The sequence below is a fragment of the Microtus pennsylvanicus genome, chromosome 11, assembly GCF_037038515.1.
Source record: "Microtus pennsylvanicus isolate mMicPen1 chromosome 11, mMicPen1.hap1, whole genome shotgun sequence".
Taxonomy (NCBI): domain Eukaryota; kingdom Metazoa; phylum Chordata; class Mammalia; order Rodentia; family Cricetidae; genus Microtus; species Microtus pennsylvanicus.
This window is the reverse complement of record NC_134589.1, coordinates 13,728,044-13,745,901: the sequence shown is the minus strand read 5'-3', so window position 1 is coordinate 13,745,901 and position 17,858 is coordinate 13,728,044. Positions and strand designations below refer to the sequence as shown.

At 45.2% G+C, this 17,858-nt stretch overlaps 1 protein-coding gene across 3 annotated transcripts in view; it reads right to left on the bottom strand.

Moving 5' to 3' along the window:
- Prkca (protein kinase C alpha) overlaps positions 1 to 17,858 on the bottom strand; it is a 417,908-nt gene that overhangs the window by 110,850 nt on the left and 289,200 nt on the right. For all 3 annotated transcript variants that reach the window (XM_075990292.1, XM_075990290.1, XM_075990291.1), the window contains 2 exons: positions 10,466 to 10,577; positions 6,194 to 6,322 (listed from right to left, as the gene is read on the bottom strand). In XM_075990292.1, the coding sequence (XP_075846407.1) occupies positions 6,194 to 6,322; positions 10,466 to 10,577 (241 nt within the window). The remainder of the gene's footprint in view (positions 1 to 6,193; positions 6,323 to 10,465; positions 10,578 to 17,858) is intronic.

Here is a 17,858-nt window from a genome sequence, read left to right as displayed (position 1 = left end):
CTATGCCAACCCAAAGGACCTGATTCCTCAGCTGTCACCTCCTGTGTTCCCAATCTGGCTCCAAACCCCACAGGCAAGACTCTGTTTAACAGAGATGACCCCTAGCTAACAGCTTTGCCCTTAAACAAAGCAGCCATTCAGCTTTTCCCTGATGGCATCCCATTGGCTATTCTACAACCGTCTGCCCTCAGTGAAGGAACTTGCATCTAGCCTCCCAGTAAACTACAGGCTATTCCTGTGCTCTGTCACGGGCACAGACAGCAAGTCCATGGTTATTGTGAACACTGGCTGAGAAGATGTGTGTTCTGTCTGTTCAACACATAACTGCCTGCAACTAAGGGCTCCCTGTGTAAAGAAGAATTGAACGGAAAGCCTCCACGACATGGCACCTAAGGACTGTGATGGTCAGATCCCTAATCCTTTGACAATGGAGAGAAATATCATCCCCTGACCCCACTCTCCACTCCTCTTTTGAAATCCTCTATGACACGGCGCTTCTTGGACACGCTCTGTACTCTGCCTAGAGAGCTATCTTTTCTATCTTCATGGCTCGTCTGTTACTCCCTATATGAATCTGCCACCTTATTGTGTTTCAATTTCCCAGGAGATTAAAAACCTTTATCTTAGAGGGCAGATCATTAGGATATAGGATGTTCAAATGGGAAGTGAGACTTTGCATACTGAAAGGAAGCTCATTAAACCCTGAAAGCAAACCATCCAAAGGTGTAAGGAATCCCTAAAATTGACCATACCTCACTACCCTGTCCCTCTGCAAGCATATAGAAACAGTAAGGACACTTTCAGACTAGACAAACTCCCTGAAAGAGTCTCAGACCAACCAAGCTACTTAGAAAGGCACTCTCTAACTTGTGAAGCTAAGTCTAACGCTAACCCTCAGGTTGTATGATACAGTGAGCTCCAGGCTTACAGCTTTGATGAGCTGTCACCCATAAGACAGGCTTTGATGATGTAGCTGCCTTTGAGTCATTTCTGTCCTCATAGGTAACCCCTCACTCATATTCCTGTAAGTGTACCCCAATAAAACTCATTGGTTCATCAGGCTGGACTTGAGTGGTATCTATCTTTTGGTATCTATCTAATTGGCCCCCTACATGGGGTGAATAAATAAATGTTCATGCATACAACACACCTTCAGCTTTCTGGATCAGTCAAGGCATCTTCCTGCAAGCCCCCACTGCTCCTAAAGGGACCTCGTGTGCCCCATCATTCCTCTGCATGTTGAACTCCCCCATAAACAACACCTGCTCCATAATGTGCTTCCCATCATAACCATCTGAGTGCCCTGTTGAGATGCTGGTGTGGAATGCTGTTCTCTGAGCATGAAATGGATGTTACCATCTTGTATCAGAGCAGTCGTGATTATCTGCAAGGAATCCTCATGGGAACAGACCTATTACCACTACTTTATAGAGAGAGTGGGCATAGAGTCACAGGGCCCTCACCTGAGATTATAGCCACGCCTTTTCTCTTATACTCCCCTCTGGGAACTGACTATGTGATCATATCTGGGACTTCAAAAAATTGCAATGGCCAAATGCACCTGGTTTCTAGACTTGCTATGGGAGGGAAGTTAACTGAAGCAGAAATTTAATCTTTGCAACCTTAGAATGCTTTCGATTACACTGGGGTGAGACATCTCTGTGGTGCAGCTCTTTGGGTCACCCACACGCTTGTAAGTAAGTCCAATAAACTCAATGGTCTACCAAGATGGACTTGGTTAGAATGATTCTTTTGGTCTGTCACTGGTGCCCTGTCTGGGGTGGACAGACACGGTCTACAATTCTCCAGGAAAAGTCACAAGCAGATGCTAAGAGAACTGGAGTATCACAGGGAGCTAAGCCTCATTGCTTGGGTTCTGTATTAAATATGCTACGAGGAGGTGGAAGAACATGTGGACGAATTGATGTTTCAATCACACAACATGGCGGTGGGTCTCAGCACCCAGGAAGGAGAGACCCTGGCCCTGAACAGTGAGCGTCTTAAAGCCTGAGAGGAAGGTCAGAAGGGGAGGTCCATGTGTGGCAAGGGCCACAGGCCAGGAGAAGGGTATCCCATTGCCACCCTATGAAAACTCAGGTTAGAACATCAATCTCCACGCTACATTAACAAACCAAAGTATACGAGAAAATTACACTCTTCCTCAAATAATCTATCTGTGGGAGAGACTTGTTCCTGAAACAGCCAGGAAGCAGGTGGTATTTCTCCCTCATTTACTTACAACATTAAACTGAAAATTGCTTCTCACGAGGAATTTCTTTTATCATTCCATAACAAATAAAAAAAGATACAAGAATGTAGGAAAGCTTTTTAAATCTCTGCGGATGGGCTAGGGACAACTGTTCTGATACCAACCAGCACCCCTGCCCAGAGGCGACAATATAAAAATATACCAAGGAAGAGGATGTCATTCTCAGAAATGCTGCGCCAATTTAGAAATCAAACTTACCTCTGATTTCAAAAGGGTGATTCCATCTCAAAGCGGAGCTCCCACCGGGAGCTCCTAAGTTACTTTGGAAATTATTTTCAACCTGAGCAAATCCATGTAGGTGAAATGGGGACTCAGCGAATCTAGCAATTAACACAGCTGCTCAGGGGTTCGGCTGAAATGCATTTTCTAAGAAGTTGCTTGCATTTGGACCCTAAGCTCTGCTCATTGTGCTCTATTGCTCATATGTGAGTTCTCATTAAAGCCACGCTAATTCCCACGTTCTATTTGACCCCTCCCTGCGAGCGCTCTTCCCTCTACCTTTTGAAGACTCACAGCGGTCTCTTTCAAAGGGTCTTTTCTTTCCCAGTCCCCTCCACTTCCTGAGCACTTGCCCGTAGTGTGCTATTTTGGGACCACATAATTTGGTAGTTAATGACACTTGGATTTGACTTGCTCTTTAATCCTTCCAAGTGGTCCCCTTTTCTCCCCTGGTTTTAAGTTCCATGTTAGGATTTTCAAGAGCGTCTTGGAGTGTTTTGCTAAATGCAAGTTTGCAAAATATTTGTGGGTTTATTGTTTGTCCCAAAGGGAGCTCTATTCAATAAGAGAAACTCCAGGGCGTCTTGGAGCCTAGGTGTGGAAAGGAAGAGCTGGGGTCTGGCCAAATCCATTAACCTTCTTCTCTGTGGCTTAGGGCAATTTCCATCTTTCCTCCCTACACCCTGGCTCATCTTGAAGATGAGGGCAAGAATGGTTACCTCCCTGATGAGAGTGCCTGAGGAGCCAACAAGACAAGGGACCTAATGTGCACAGTGCAAAGAAAGACGAGGTACACCCTGGGCACTACAGAAGTGGTAGCTGCTGTTAGCTGTTGTTAACAGGTTTCCTCAGGACAAACCGTTGCCTGAACCACGCACCAAAGAGGAGGTAGCAGGAGGGGAATGTTAGGGCAGATCACCTATCCCTAGAAGGAGTGCTTAGATTGGCATTCTTGATACTTTGGAATGCCAAAAAATGTGAGTTGGATGTCTTCTCTTTGAGTCTGTCTAATAACTAACTGGAAGTGGTGGCACCCATTTGTATACCCACACTTAGGAGGCAGAGGCAGAAAGATAGATGGAGGCCAGCCTGGGCTACATAGTGAAATCCTGTCACAACCCCCCACCCACTCCAAGATCATAGGATGTGTTTGCCTAACATGTGCAACGTTCTAGGTTTGCTCTCCAGTGCTGCCAAAATAATAACGTGATTTTCAAGATATTATTACTAATTAGCTATTTACTTGAGCTTTACTTTCTGAATTTAGGGCTGTATTTCCTTTGTATAAATAACTGAATCTTAATTTACTTTGTTTTGGTTTTATGAAGTCATGAATTTTCAGCTAGTGACCTCCCACTGAGCTATATCCAGTAACTATCTTAGAAATAGATTCCCATTCTTATCAGTATTATAAAAGTACTATTAAAGCATTTACAGTTCCTGTTTTCAGAAGCAAGCTACTAAATTTCCTTATGCCCCAATTTCTCCATCTCTAAAGCAAGGATCATAAAGTAAACTTCCTCACAGGTTTAAGTTAGACACAGAAAATACTTAGAAAGTAGCTGGCCTTTTCATGGGAACCTATTACTGTAGAAACTTCTTAAAATGCAAACATATATAAAAGGATTTTAATAGAGTTTCTCTATGGTGGGGGCATAAAACTCCAACTCCAAACCATACATTATCAAATAAAACCTATAGCATCTCTTTTTGAGTTACTGGTCTCATAACCCTTCCCAAACATTACAAGCTATTTCAGTGTTCTGGGTTACCCTGCAGAATTTGGTGGTAAGACTCTATTGTGGAAGACAGCACACACCAAAGACAAAGAACGTGAGAAATCTAGTTGGTACTCAGCTGAAACTTTCACCCCTACTAGGCAGTGTGCATAGTGATGGAAGGTACTGTGCAGGTTCCCAGTCTTGCCCAGTGGTGAACATTGCAAACTACAATAACCTGTCTGGAGAGAAGATATACCCACCCATGCAACAGTGGCATCAGGGTTATGGGAACAACCAACTACTTTTTAGTTTTCTATTGGATTTAAGACCCACTCTGTGAGGTGGGACCTGTACCCAACACTGTCAATGAGACTAAGAATCTGAGGCCAAATAGATTTGAGGATATAAGGAGAAAACTTTCTACTATCATTCTGCTAAATAAAACAATTCCTAATGACATATTGCTATACTTATAGATCAGTGCATTGGTCAACCCTCATCAGAGGAGATTTTTCTTGCAGTAGATGGCAGCTAACACAGAAACTCACAACTCCTGGCCCTACTTTTCCCATAGGTAGAGTGATGACTTTGGTGACAGTATTGACTTCATAGAAGGGAAGAACAGGTAAAAGGTTTTGTCTTAAAAATACCCTCCATGAGGATATCCAGAATAACACCTCAAAATTCTTTAGCTTCTTTGCATTCTGACTTGAGAGGACAGCTCTGGGAAGAAAATGTGCTTATTTTTCAAAGAAAGAAAGAAAGAAATGCTAAGAATAACCAGCCAATCAACCAACTAACCAAACAAACAACAAACAAACAAAATCCTCTCCAAACCCTGAAGACTTTCCCAAAGTAAAGCTTTCTCTGAATTCTTTCCACTTTCTTCTTTTCTTAAACAGATCTTTCCTGTGTCTTTTGCTTATCACATATTTTTATGTGTATAGCTAAATTATTAAAGTCAGTCTTTCCAGCACTTATGAAAGCTTAAAAGCCATAAATACAAATGGAAATATAAACCCTTCCTGATAAAATGATGAGGGGAAATGAACAAGCTTATGGTCACTCTACCAGGGAGCCTCAAGAGCAAGTGCAGAGACTGTTCTCTGAGAGTTAAATCATAAGCTGACATGGAGGGCTGGGCTTTAGCTTAGTGGAAATCACTTGACTAACGAACACAAGGCTCTGGATTAAGTCCCCAGGATAGCATAGAGAGGCTGGGACATGTTGAAGACACCGATAGGTCCTAGGTCACCAAGATATCGGGATAGCTTTGTTGAGTGTGTACCAAAGTGGGTCTGGAAAAACCAGAAGGAAATTCAGACTGTGGCAGGAGTCATACAGATACAGAAAGGAGTGTTACAGTCTGTGGAAAGGAACTCCAAACCATGGCTGGGCCATTGGTTGAGGATGTGTATGACAATTAGAGCCTGAGGGTTTAGAGGCAGATGGTTCTTTTCTGGTTTCCCACTTACTAATTCTGCAATGCCACAAGCTCTCCAACCCCTGCTCCTTGTCTGGAAAATGAGGCTAAGAATCAAGTGTAGAGAGAAGTAAATATCACACATGATGTTTCTGACGTCATACCCGGCACAGAGGAAGCACATGCGAGACACTAAATGGCTGCACTGTTTCTGAGAGGGGTTTTTCAGGTCATAACAGCCCAAGGCCTCCGAGCATCTAGATCCTCCACCTATCTGTCTTTCCTGGCCCACTTCTGGTCTTACCAATAGCAGTTTGACCAGTTGGTTGTCCTGTCCCAGGCGTGGCAGGAAGAAAATGGTGACCGTGCCGTCAGAACACCCAAGTCTGCAGGTTGGCTTAGACTTCGCACGACATTTGAGTATTTGGAAATGCTTGTGTGCAGAGCATTCTCATAGGACATATTATTAATTAGTGGTAAATGCCCCGAGAGCTTAGATTCACCTGTTCTGCCATCACCTTGACCCTTGCCCAGCAGCCATTCTCCTGGATGATGCCTTACCCGTGACGTGGAGCTTTTCATCGGTGACCTCGGCCTTCAGATAAATCCGCCCCCTCTTCTCCGTGTGATCCATTCCGCAGAGGCTGGGGACGTTGATCACGCACTGCTTGTGAACATTCATGTCGCAGGCTGTGAATCAAGAAAGCAAAGGGTCACGCTGGCCATCTGGGCTCACATCACTGCCTCCATGTTTTGGTGTCTGAGCAGAAGTGGGAATGATTCGCCCCTAAGGTGATACCTTGCTATAACGTTTCTGGTGATATGAACAGTTAGCAGATGTCCCTTCCTGCACAGGCTTCCTCTTGTGAGTGACGACACTCCTAAAATATCCATCTCAGATTTATTCAGTCTTTACCACAGCAAAAGAACCCAAGTTGCTCTTCTGCGACTGTTTCAAATTAGTTAGCGAAATCTGAACAGGTGATGTGTACAGAGACCAGACTAACTACTAAATAGTTTATGTACACACAGGTATACAACACACAAACTTATAACAGAGGATACTTTTTACATTTTTTGTCAGAGAATTCCTTCTGCCTTTCTGAGATGGCCACAAGAAAGTAGCGATCTGTGGGCCGAGCACAGGGAATCCCCCAAACACTTCTTTTCCTCAAGTAACTTGGTATTTTTGAGAAGGTGTAGGTATGTTGCCTTTAAAAAAAAAGGAACTTATGTTTGATATTTTAAACCTGTCTTCAAATATTTAAATATTAATCCAAGTAAAACAAATACATGCCTGGCATAAGCCATTCCTTACTCTGACATTATGTAGGCGAGACAGGAGGAGGATATAAAAAGATCAGTCTTATTTCTGTGAACCAAAGAAACCCTGAGAAGGAACCCCAGGGTTGACTACAAACGCAGGGCTGTGTAGGTGTGCCGGCCCCGCCCTCCTGGTACCTCGGGCTTCCTGGAAACCTCACCCACTCTCCCTGGGATGTTAACAGGCTTAACCTGCAATCTTCAAGGCAGGGCCTCACTATCCCTTTCCTTCTCCGTGCATAATCCCAAAATGACAATCTCTCTCTTTCTCTCTCTCTCTCTCTCTCTCTCTCTCTCTCTCTCTCTCTCTCTCTCTCTCTCTCTCTCCCTCCCTCCCTCCTTCCCTCCCTCTCTTCCTCTCCTTCCCCCCTCTCATTTTTTAAAAGAAGTCATAAATATTTGCCACAGTTAAATACTGAAAACTGGATAATGACACAGCAAGACAAGAGCAAGCAGTAGCTTCACAGAGGAGGAGTCTCTTAGACTTCTGTTCACAAAGTTCTCACTTAGCCAAGAAGACCCTGAGGAAGCTGTGTTAGTTGTGTCCCTTGGGTTAACTAAGCCCTAGCCATCTTCAGGTTCCTGGGCACAGATGAAATTTAGGGATGATAAATGAAATTTAGGGCCTCGGGAAGAATATGGGTAACCAGGAGGGTGTGTGTGTGTGGGGGGGGTGAACAGACTCTGGGGTTGTGCTCTGGTTTTGGCTCTACCCGAACTGGTTTCTCTGTCTCAAAAGCTCCTTTGCACCCTCTGACCCCATTTCTCACCCTACAGATTAAAAGGCTTGCTGACACATGGCGGCTAGCTGTTCCCCCACCTAGTAGAACTGTGCACAGACTCCAGTCTCCAGTCAGACAATAGACAGGGGTGTACGTAGGAATGGCTACATCTCTGCTAAGGTAGGTTGGGCTCCTGATGCCATTAGTTCATTCTCCTCCTTCCCGGAGGGACCCTGGATGCCCCAAAGTCCAAGAAAAAAAACTAAAAACAACAACAACAACAACAACAACAAATAACAAAAACAATGGCTTGGGTCAGTTTTAGTGATGGAGTCCATGTTTTTCAAATGAAATCTAAAGCTGAATCCTAATATGTAAAACCCTGAGGTTATTGTCAAAAATGTATTTGCTAAATTCAGATTTAGACAGTGTTGAAGGAGCGGTGGGCTGCGTTACTGGTGCCCAGCCGCCCGTAGGGCTAGCTTTATCTGAAATAATTACACGGAAACTGTATTCTTTTAAACACTGCTTGGCCCATTAGTTTTAACCTCTTACGGGCTAGCTCTCACATCTTGCTTTAACCCATTTCTAATAATGTGTGTAGCACCACGAGGTGGCTTACCAGGGAAGATCTTAACCTGTGTCTGTGTCAGGTGGGAGAATCATGGCGACTGCCTGACTCGGCTTTCTTTCTCCCAGCATTCTGTTCTGTTTTTTCCGCCTACCTAATTTTCTGTCCTATCAGGCCAAGCAGTTTCTTTATTAATTAACCAATGACCGTCCTCCATCAATACAGTTTATTTATTATGAAGACATGCAAGGGTAACCCAAGACACAAAACCCTAGAACAGGTGGTTTGGGAGGCTAACTAATGTCTGCCATGGTGGAAATGCCTCCCCCAAAGTTTGTGTGCTGGGAATTTCAGTCCCTAAATTTATAATAATGGCAATTGTAGGTGGGGCCTTTGGGAGGTAAGTATACTATATGAGGTCATGAGTGTGATTGTGAGGGTCCCATGGTGGCATTATGACTTTATAAACAGAAGAGAGGTCTTAGGTAGCATCCTGGCCTAGCTTTCCCTGCTGGTGCTCTGTCCTTGGATCTCAGCCCCCAGGGTTCTGAGACGAATGGACCTCTACTCCTCATAAGGCACCCATTTTAGACATTTTGTTACAGCAGCAGAGACCAGCTCAGGCAACTCATTGGCTTCTGCCTCATGTAAAAGTGACACAGCACCCAGGATCCTTGCTCCATCCAGAAGAGAATACACCGGAGGGAACAGAATGGAAGAGCACACCTCCTCAGGCAGCAAACTTCTCCGTGGAATGTATATGATGGGGTGGGGTGGGAGGGCAGAAATCTGATGTCAAGTTCTACCTCTTGAGTGGGGCTGGCAATATAAACATCTCAGCCTTACTAAACCTGTCAAGGTTGATATGTATATAACACGTGAGAGTGTCTATTCTTGCTCCATGTTTCTTAACATTTATTAATTGTGTTAGTGTGTGTGTGTGTGTGTGTGTGTGTGTGTGTGTAGGTCAGAGGATAATCTGTAGGAATCTGTTCTTTCCTTTGATCATGTGGATTCCAGAGATTGGCGCCAGGTTGTCAGGGCTTGATTGCAAGCATCTTCCCCCACTGGACCATCTCTCTAGCCCTGCTCCAAGTTTTGAAATAGCTAAAAATATACTTACAAATGTACTTAGGATTACCGTTTTTAGAAACACTGAAGATGATGAAAATGATGTATTTGGAATCTGAGGGTTTCTTGAAGCACTGAAGCTGCTGGTCTGGATGATGGGGCCATTAGTCTGCACAGCTGGGTAACCCGAACAAACCCTGGGCTCGGAGAGACTCTCCATGGCCCTAATGTTCACACATCCCAACTTATGCAAAACCCTGTGTTTACTCCATGCAGGATGCAAAGCTTGGTGGTCAATCTAGTCTTTAGGAATATATGAGAACCTGCTGGTGTTTTGCTAACACTTATTAATACGGGCTTAGTAGCTGCCTTTTCATGCCCTGGAAGGATACATTTTTATTCAAGCATCTAGCACAGGTAAATTCGTCATTCGAGAATTAGCAACACAGAAGGTTTCTGAGGTTATTTGTCTCGCCTTTTGGTGTTGGATAAGGATGTACACAGGACTGAGGAGGAGGAGAAGGGAAAGGGCCTCCTGTCCTCCATGTCAGTGGACCTCTGTGATGTCAGGCCTAACTAGACCGCTGTAGAATCTTCCTGCTTGTCCACGGGCTGGGTGAGTGAGTGCAGGAAGCTACTCTGCTCCTCATCTTCACTTTAGCTTTAGTTTTAAGGAGAAGCCTGCTGGATTTTTCCACAGTCCACCCACTAATTAGAGACATAGGAAGATAATGACTATAGTTGCTCAGCTTATTTTGAAGCCAACCAAATGTGGAATCTGGAGGTGGGGAGTTTTCTGTGGGGTTTGACGAGCCTGCATTTTACAGGGATTGAAGATTCCTACCACACAGACACAGAAAGACAGACAGACAGACATATACACACCGAAAAAGTGACAGTACCCGTTAACTTCATTTATAAACCAGATAACTTTGTTGGGGAAAAGCTCATAATTAGACAAGTAAGTAGTTTTAATAAACCAGAACCCGGAGCACAGAGCAAGTCATCTCTTTTTGAGCCTGGTCTTTATCTGAACCACTTCTCTCTGTCGGTGAGCTGCCGTTGAGGAGTTTCTGGAACCTTGGCACTGAGCAGACCCAAGCAGGAGCTGCAGATCCTGGCCACCTACTGGAAGGGAGAACTTACTGTCGCACTTCATCCCTTGGTGGATGAGTCCATATAGCAGGGAGCCACAGTGGTCACAGAAGGTGGGGCTTCCGTAAGTGTGGATCTTGAACTTGTGCTTGCTCCTGGGGTCCTGCAGGGAGAACAAGAACATCCATTTTAGGTATGAAAGGGCTGTAGTTTTGTTTAAGCCTATTTTCATTGTACAGTTTGGCTCATTCCAGACTGTGTATTGTTCCCTAGGGTCAGAGGAGTTATGTAGGGTGTGTGTGTGTGTGTGTGTGTGTGTGTGTCTTTTGACATATCACATTTTAATATAGCAGATACTCATGTTCCCCCATTTTGAAGTGTATAATTTGTACATAGCCGATGACAACGTTTCCATGAAACCTGTCACTTGAAGCTTACCATTGTCAAGGTCTGGAAGGGGGCATGCTCAGAGCCTCAAACCATTCCTACCCCTTGTCCCCCAATGCCTAGCAGGGCTGTGGCACAGAAGAGACAAAGTGCCTGCTGTCCTTGTGAGGCTGAGCTGAGTGACCTGAGATCTGGATCCTTCGGGAACTCTCTAGTCTTCCAGAATCCTAATAGGCTGTGGAATCAGACACACCCTGAGATGGCAGGACCTACCTCCTTACTGTGTGCTATTTTAAGAGATTCTTTGCATTTGTCTGGGGGAAATGTCAGTGGTTCGAAGAAAACCAGAAACTCACCTGGGTAGCCCTTCCCCAAGCATAGCTGCAGGCCCATTGCTCTCTCTAGCAGACTAAACAGAGTGCTAGGGTGCAACCAGAAAGTCGTTCTTGTAGGTTCCTGTTCTTTGGCTCACAGACAGATAAACTGGAATTATATACAGCATGCCATAGTGAGCCAGGGGCCTGGATTCTCATACTTCTCAGAAGCATGACTTTGGACAAATGGCTTGTTCTTCCTGCCTCATCTGCACTGGGAAGTCAGTTTCACCTAACTTATGTGGCTATAAAAAGGATAAAACAAGCCAAACTTTGTGAATTGCTTAGAAGAGCAACCTAGTAGCAGGCTGTTCAGTGCAGGGTGAGTGTGCAAGGGACAGAGAAGACAGTTCTAGCTGATGGTTCTAGCTGCTTCTTCTTCTTCTTCTTCTTCTTCTTCTTCTTCTTCTTCTTCTTCTTCTTCTTCTTCTTCTTCTTCTTCTTCTTTTCTTCTTCTTTTCTTCTTCTCCTCCTCCTCCTCCTCCCCTCCTCCTCCTCCTCCTCCCCTCCTCCTCCTCCTCCTCCTCCTCCTCCTCCTCCTCCTCCTCCTCCTCCTCCTCCTCTTCTTCTTCTTCTCCTCCTCCTCCTCCTCCTCCTCCTCCTCACTCTCCTCCACCTCTTTCTCTTTCCCTCCTCCTCTCCCCTAGAATGTAACCCGGGTTGGTCTTCAACTTTCAATCCCCCTTTCTCAGTACTTTTCAACTCTGCAGTGTTGGAATTAAAGATTCATAGCACCAACTTAGTCCCCAGCTCCTTCAAGGAGAGTACTGAGCAAAAAGATCTTTGTGCACTGTTTGAACTGCAAACCGATGCTATACTCAATATGCAATACAAGGCCCCATCCTCATGAAACACCGTGAGAGCCCAAAAGTGCAAAGTATGGGAGGAATAGGAGATGGGACTACCAGGAAGTTACAGTAAGCCTGGGCTCTCCTGGAGGCAAGTGTTGCACACATGCAAAGAACCATCAAGGAAGACATGCTAAGCTTTTGACTTCCAAAGTACCTGGGCACCATAGGTCTAACAGATTCTAAACGTGAGCTTGGTTTTATAAGAGTTGTCTTTTGCTTGGCTTTGGAACCCAGAATCCAAGCTAAACATATCCCAAACAAAAAGTTATGATTACTTTTTAGAGGCATAAGTTGGAAAATTCTGGAATATTTTAATCATGCAGAAAATAAATGTAAAGGACAGTAAGACAAACACTCACAGATGTGTCCACTACATGCGGTAAAGGTGAGCAGGTCCACCTTGTCCCTCATTGTAATATTGCTACCTTCACTTTAAAGAGATGGTGATGACCCCCTCCCCAGAGCAACGCCATAGATGTTGGAGCTGGGATCTGACCCCGGTTCTTACTATGCAAGCTTTCAGACATCTGCCCAGAATGAGGAGCTGGTTCTTGTCATCTTTTGAACTTCTAGAGCTGTACCTCCTTTTGTTCTGAGGGAGAGGTACAGATACATCTCTTGTTTTATAAACAAAATATTCTTGTAATGCAGCCATGCTCCTTCAGTGACATGGTTTCTGCGGCTACAGTGGCAGAGTTGAATACTGTGGCAGAGAGGGAAGGAACCACAAAGCCAAGTGTGCTTACTACCTAACTTTCATAAGAAATGTTTGCCCACCCTAGCTTTAGGGCAACGGGTTTCACATAGCAGAGTATCAGCTACAGCAATCACAGATACAGTGCCAAGATACCATCATAATTAGAAACCCCGGGCAGGGGCTCCCATTATGGTCTTGCCTTCGTCTCCTCCCCTCCCATTGTTTTTGAATACAGAGCTTCACTCTACAGCATGGGCTGGCCTCAAACACAAGACCCTTTTGTTAGCTTGCTGGGTAGTGAGATTGTAGGTACATGGCCGCTTGCTCTGGTCTCCTCCGGGCTTTAACAGAGCCTGGCAGATTATCCCAAGTTTAGAAGACTTTGATCACTGCTTTGTAGGCAGCAGGGCCTGACAGCAGCAACTGAATACATGTGTTAATGACCCAATACTATTTTATCATAAAATTAATTAATTAATCAATTAGTGTGTGTGTGTGCACGTGTGTGCATGCCTGTGTATGTCACCTTGTGTGAAGATCAGAGGACAACTTCTGGGAGTTGGTTCTCTCCTTCCACCCTGTGATTTCCAGGGATCAAACTCCAGTCGTCAAGCACAGAAGCAAGTACCTTATCTACCAAGTCACTGGCTCATGATTAGCCATACTTATGAAGCAACCCGCTATCTGGCCTTCGGGTCATAAAATACTTCGTGTCCTTGTGTGAGTATTTTCCCTAGCTATAATGGCTCTGAAGTTGGAGTGAAGAGCAGTCTCTGACATTAGAGCAGCCGATCCGTTTCTCTGATGTCTGGGGCATGGGGCAGAATGCTGCAGGATCAGGCCAGCATCAGCACCAATTAGCTGGACCCGTGTTGACAGTGAAGGTTGTGTCCTACAATGTGGAGGGCAAAGAAGAAAGCAGCCAGGTCCCCTGCAGAAACGCAGCGTCAACAACTGCCAGTAAATCAGGAGTGGCGGCTCACTCCGAACCCTCTGGAGGATGCACAGGGCGGTCAGCCCTGGGGTAGCTGTCCCGAGCTGACTGTCATGCAGATTTTTGTTGATGTGCCACATGGGCAGTGGGCCCCACTTTCTTATTCATCCAACACCCACATGGTACCTCCAGGTTCGAACTGCTGGGAGATGTAGAAGAGGGGAAGCCGTCACTTCCACTTCTTGTGTATGTGAATGGAGAGCCACCAAGTCCCAGGGTCCTTCATGCTCAAAGTACGTGTGTGACCCTGAATTCCGCTTATGAATTATATTGGCCATATGTGCTCCTGTTAACTCCAGCAGCGTAAGATCATAAGCAAAGGGTTTGCAACCTGATAGGAGCTGGACAAACCTAAGAGGCCGTCAGTGTATTAGCTATAGAAGTAAACTTCATGCAGTCCAAGGTTTCTCTAAAATGCTTCAGTGGCGTAGGCTGCAATGGATGCATCGGGAGAGCGGGGTGATTCCAGCCTTCACTGGAGGTCAGGATGGAGGCGAGCAGGGCATGTTTCTTAGTCCTGCTTCCTGAACTCTGTGTCTAGTCCTCCCAGGAAGTTTCTTGGCTCTTGCCCCATATGGCGAATTTGAAACTGTTTGGTGGTCCAGATTACCCCAAGCACAGTCCCAGTTTAAAGGTCACGATGATGTTATTGCCTGCACAGAAGAAGAGGGAGGCAGGAGCATGGAAACTCACCCAGTGTGATAAATCTCACCAGGCCCGACGGGAGAAAATACCTTGCTACTTCAACGGGACTCACCACGCTCACAGAAAGCTGCCGGAGCAGAAACTCCCCCAGCTGCCTGGATTTCTGCCACAGCGACTGGCGGACAATGCCTTTGCCTTCCCTGGGTCTCAGTTTCCTCATCTGGATCCTGGACTATGGGGACTAGGGTTTTACGGAGGTTTGACGGAGCCCTGATCTTGCCAGGAGGTGTCCCGTGCCACTGAGGGTGGAGAAGGAAGGGAGCAAAGGAGGGAGGCGAGGCGGCTGCTAAAATTAAAGTTGGGAACAACTGTACTAGATGGTCTCCTCAATACTGTCTTGATATTTAGAAAAAGAAAACACCAACAAAACCCTTTTTATTTTGAAATCATTTAAGACTCACAAGAATTTGCAAAACTAGTACAGCCTGTTCCCGTATGCTCTTCACCCAGCTTCCCCCAGTGAGAACAGCTTACATAAGTACAGCGCTTTAGCAGAGCGGGACGCCGCTGCCGCCCTGCCACCGGCTGACTGCAGGCGTCCTGGGGTCTCTAGATTTTCTGTGCATGATGATAACAAAAGGACTTTCATTGTACAATGTATGAATTAAATATACTGTGTACTGGGTAGGGAGTACAGGCCTGTTTGCTGAGCAAATATCAAGAACTTGGGTAGATCAACAGCCGAGGAACATCTGTCACCTGTCCATGAGATTCGTAATCACTGGAACGCACATGAAGGGGTTGGGGAGGGTGACTCCCGAGATCTATCCAAAAGTAGGAGTGGAAAGTTTCTAAGTAAAGGAAACACACACTGTGCCTCAACCTCCGTGGCCAGTTCTCCGGAACAAAGTCATTTTGAGTCTCTGGCTGACTGAGGGCTCAGCCAAGTGTTCAGCCAGCATGGGTCATAGGGAGATTGAAAATCGCTGGGCTTCCAGGTGGAGAGGCACCACAGAGGGAGCTGAAGCCTGAGTGTGCTTCCATCTAAGTGTTGCGGGTCCTTGGGTCCTGAGCGGCTTTGGGACTCTCTGTCACATCCGTAAGCCCTGGCACTTTCATCTGCCCATAGCATCCAATGTATCTCACCTATGTCTTTGATTGTGATGGTTTCCATTGGCCATAGCCACCTGGATTCTATCTGTTGTCGCTGACATAAGGGGTGTAAGAAAGACCATTGTTTCCTTTCAGAGGACGGACGGACACACACACAAACACACATACACACACACACACCAATCTCAAACAGGAAAGAGAACCCCAAACTGACACTCCTAAATTAGTAACTGTGACAGAACCAAGACGGAATATTAAGTTTTAAGTATGAAGCTCTCTGGGAGGCAAGGTGAGAAGGCGAACATGAATAGAGGAGGGTTCTAGAGAAGAGGTTCTGAACCTTCCTAATGCTGTGACCCTTTAACACGGTTCCTTATGTTGTAGTGACCCCAACCATAAATTTATTTTCGTTGCTACTGCATAACTGAAGTCTTGCTACTGTTATGAATTGTAATGTAAATATCCAATGTGCAGGATATTAGTGAATGAGTCATTCGATGCCCTCCTCAAGGGGTTTTGACCCACAGGCCAAGAACTGCTGTTCTAGGGAAAGCCATCCCATGGTTAGGTGTGGTAAGCTTGGTCACAGCACACACAGAATAATCTGTTAAAGACTAAACTCCTCTGTGACCAGGTTAGCATCCTTTCCCTTTAGTGAAACATGTTCTCTTTAACTTCTTGAGGCAGCCTCTGCTGGAAGGGAGTATAAAATCTGCTGCCCTGCATCACAGGCCTGATATTACGTTCTAATAGACCAGGCACATGCTTGTAACATCTGCTGGATGGGTGACCACATCAAAAAGGAGGCTTCGAGTACACTGCTTCTCATCGGCACAAATGAAATCTCACTCACAAATCTAAATCTGGATTTCTTTCCAAAAAAAACAAGCAATGGGAGAAAAAAAAATGCAAGTTCTATTGAAAGCATCTGTTAGCCTGTATCTTATTTCTTAGTTCTAAAATATAGTAACCCAATCAGTTTTCCCTGGAAAGCTTTCTCAACGTCCCTATGAAGATGTTTCCAAGACTCCCTCCTTATCATCATCATCATCATCATCATCATCATCATCATCATCATCATCATCATCTTTGGAAATCGGTTAAAAAACAAGCCCTTAGTTCTGTACACCACGGATTTTGATGCTGATGGAGCTTTGGACTTCCTAGATTCTTCCTTGCTGGACATTGCAGCTGTACTGAAGATAGTGAGTTTGTAATATCACTCTTCAAGGATAGAGAGTGATCCAGCCATGGGCAGAGCAAAGTCTCTGGAGGAGCTGCAGGAGGCAGGCAGCTGTTAAGGATGGACATGTGGACGGCCTAGGCCAGCAGGTATTTCACATGTCCCTGCCATCTGATGAGTAAGGAAGACAAGCCTTCGGCTGGTGTGTGTGTGTGTGTGTGTGTGTGTGTGTGTGTGTGTGTGTGTGTGTGTGACCCCAGCCTACATTTTCTACCCACATCTGAATTCCTCCCACGTGCCCTGGAGGTTTCTCAGAGAACCCAAATGCCTGTCCTTGAAGGCCTCAGGGTCAGGCTTTCTGAGTTCCTGGGCAAGGCTGTTTTTAATCCTGTGGAGCTCTGGGGCGTGACTTCCTTGTGCAGCTCCTCCAAGCTGCTTCCTCTAAATACCAAGGAAAATTCCTTGCTCTCACCATCTGATGCGTTCTCATGAATCATACTTGGAAGCCGGGCTTGGGTCTAAATGTCACCCGCATGCTGACTACATAAGAAACACCAAATACACTGCTCCGAGGGTAAAGTTGGCATCATTACTGTGGTCTGAAGTTTCTTAGGAAGTTGGTTTTTTTTTCTTTTTCTTTTTAACTCCATGAGATAAAACAAAAAACAAAACAAAACAAAACCCAAAAACTTATTAAAAATTTGTTTTGTAACAAAAGCTGCAGGTATCACCAAAGCCATGGTCACTTTTGTAATCATTGCATTCTGTCTCCAATCCATAGCCTTTCTCAGAGGCTGGATCCCTCTCCATGGGAAGTTTAGAACGCACAATGCTGCTTAGGGGTATAGCTCAGGGGTAAAGTTCTTGCCCCCAGCACTCGAGGGCTGACCCCCCCTGGAGTTCAAGATCACCTTAGCTATATAGCAAATTTGAGACCCGTCTGGGATCATGAGACTTGGTTGTAAACAAAACAAAAGTAAAAAACAAAGCTTTGTCATTGACCAGGCTGCTCTTGCTGTCGGTGTTGCCTGTTTATGAAAGAACTCTCCCTGTCTGGTGTCAGAGATTCATCTTGGTTTTGCAAAGTGGCCACATTTTATTTGGATGAATAACAGTCATCTTTAAAATAAATTTAAAAATTCGTTTTAGATTTAGCTTTATGGTTATGAGTATTTTGCCTGCATGTATGTATGTGTACCA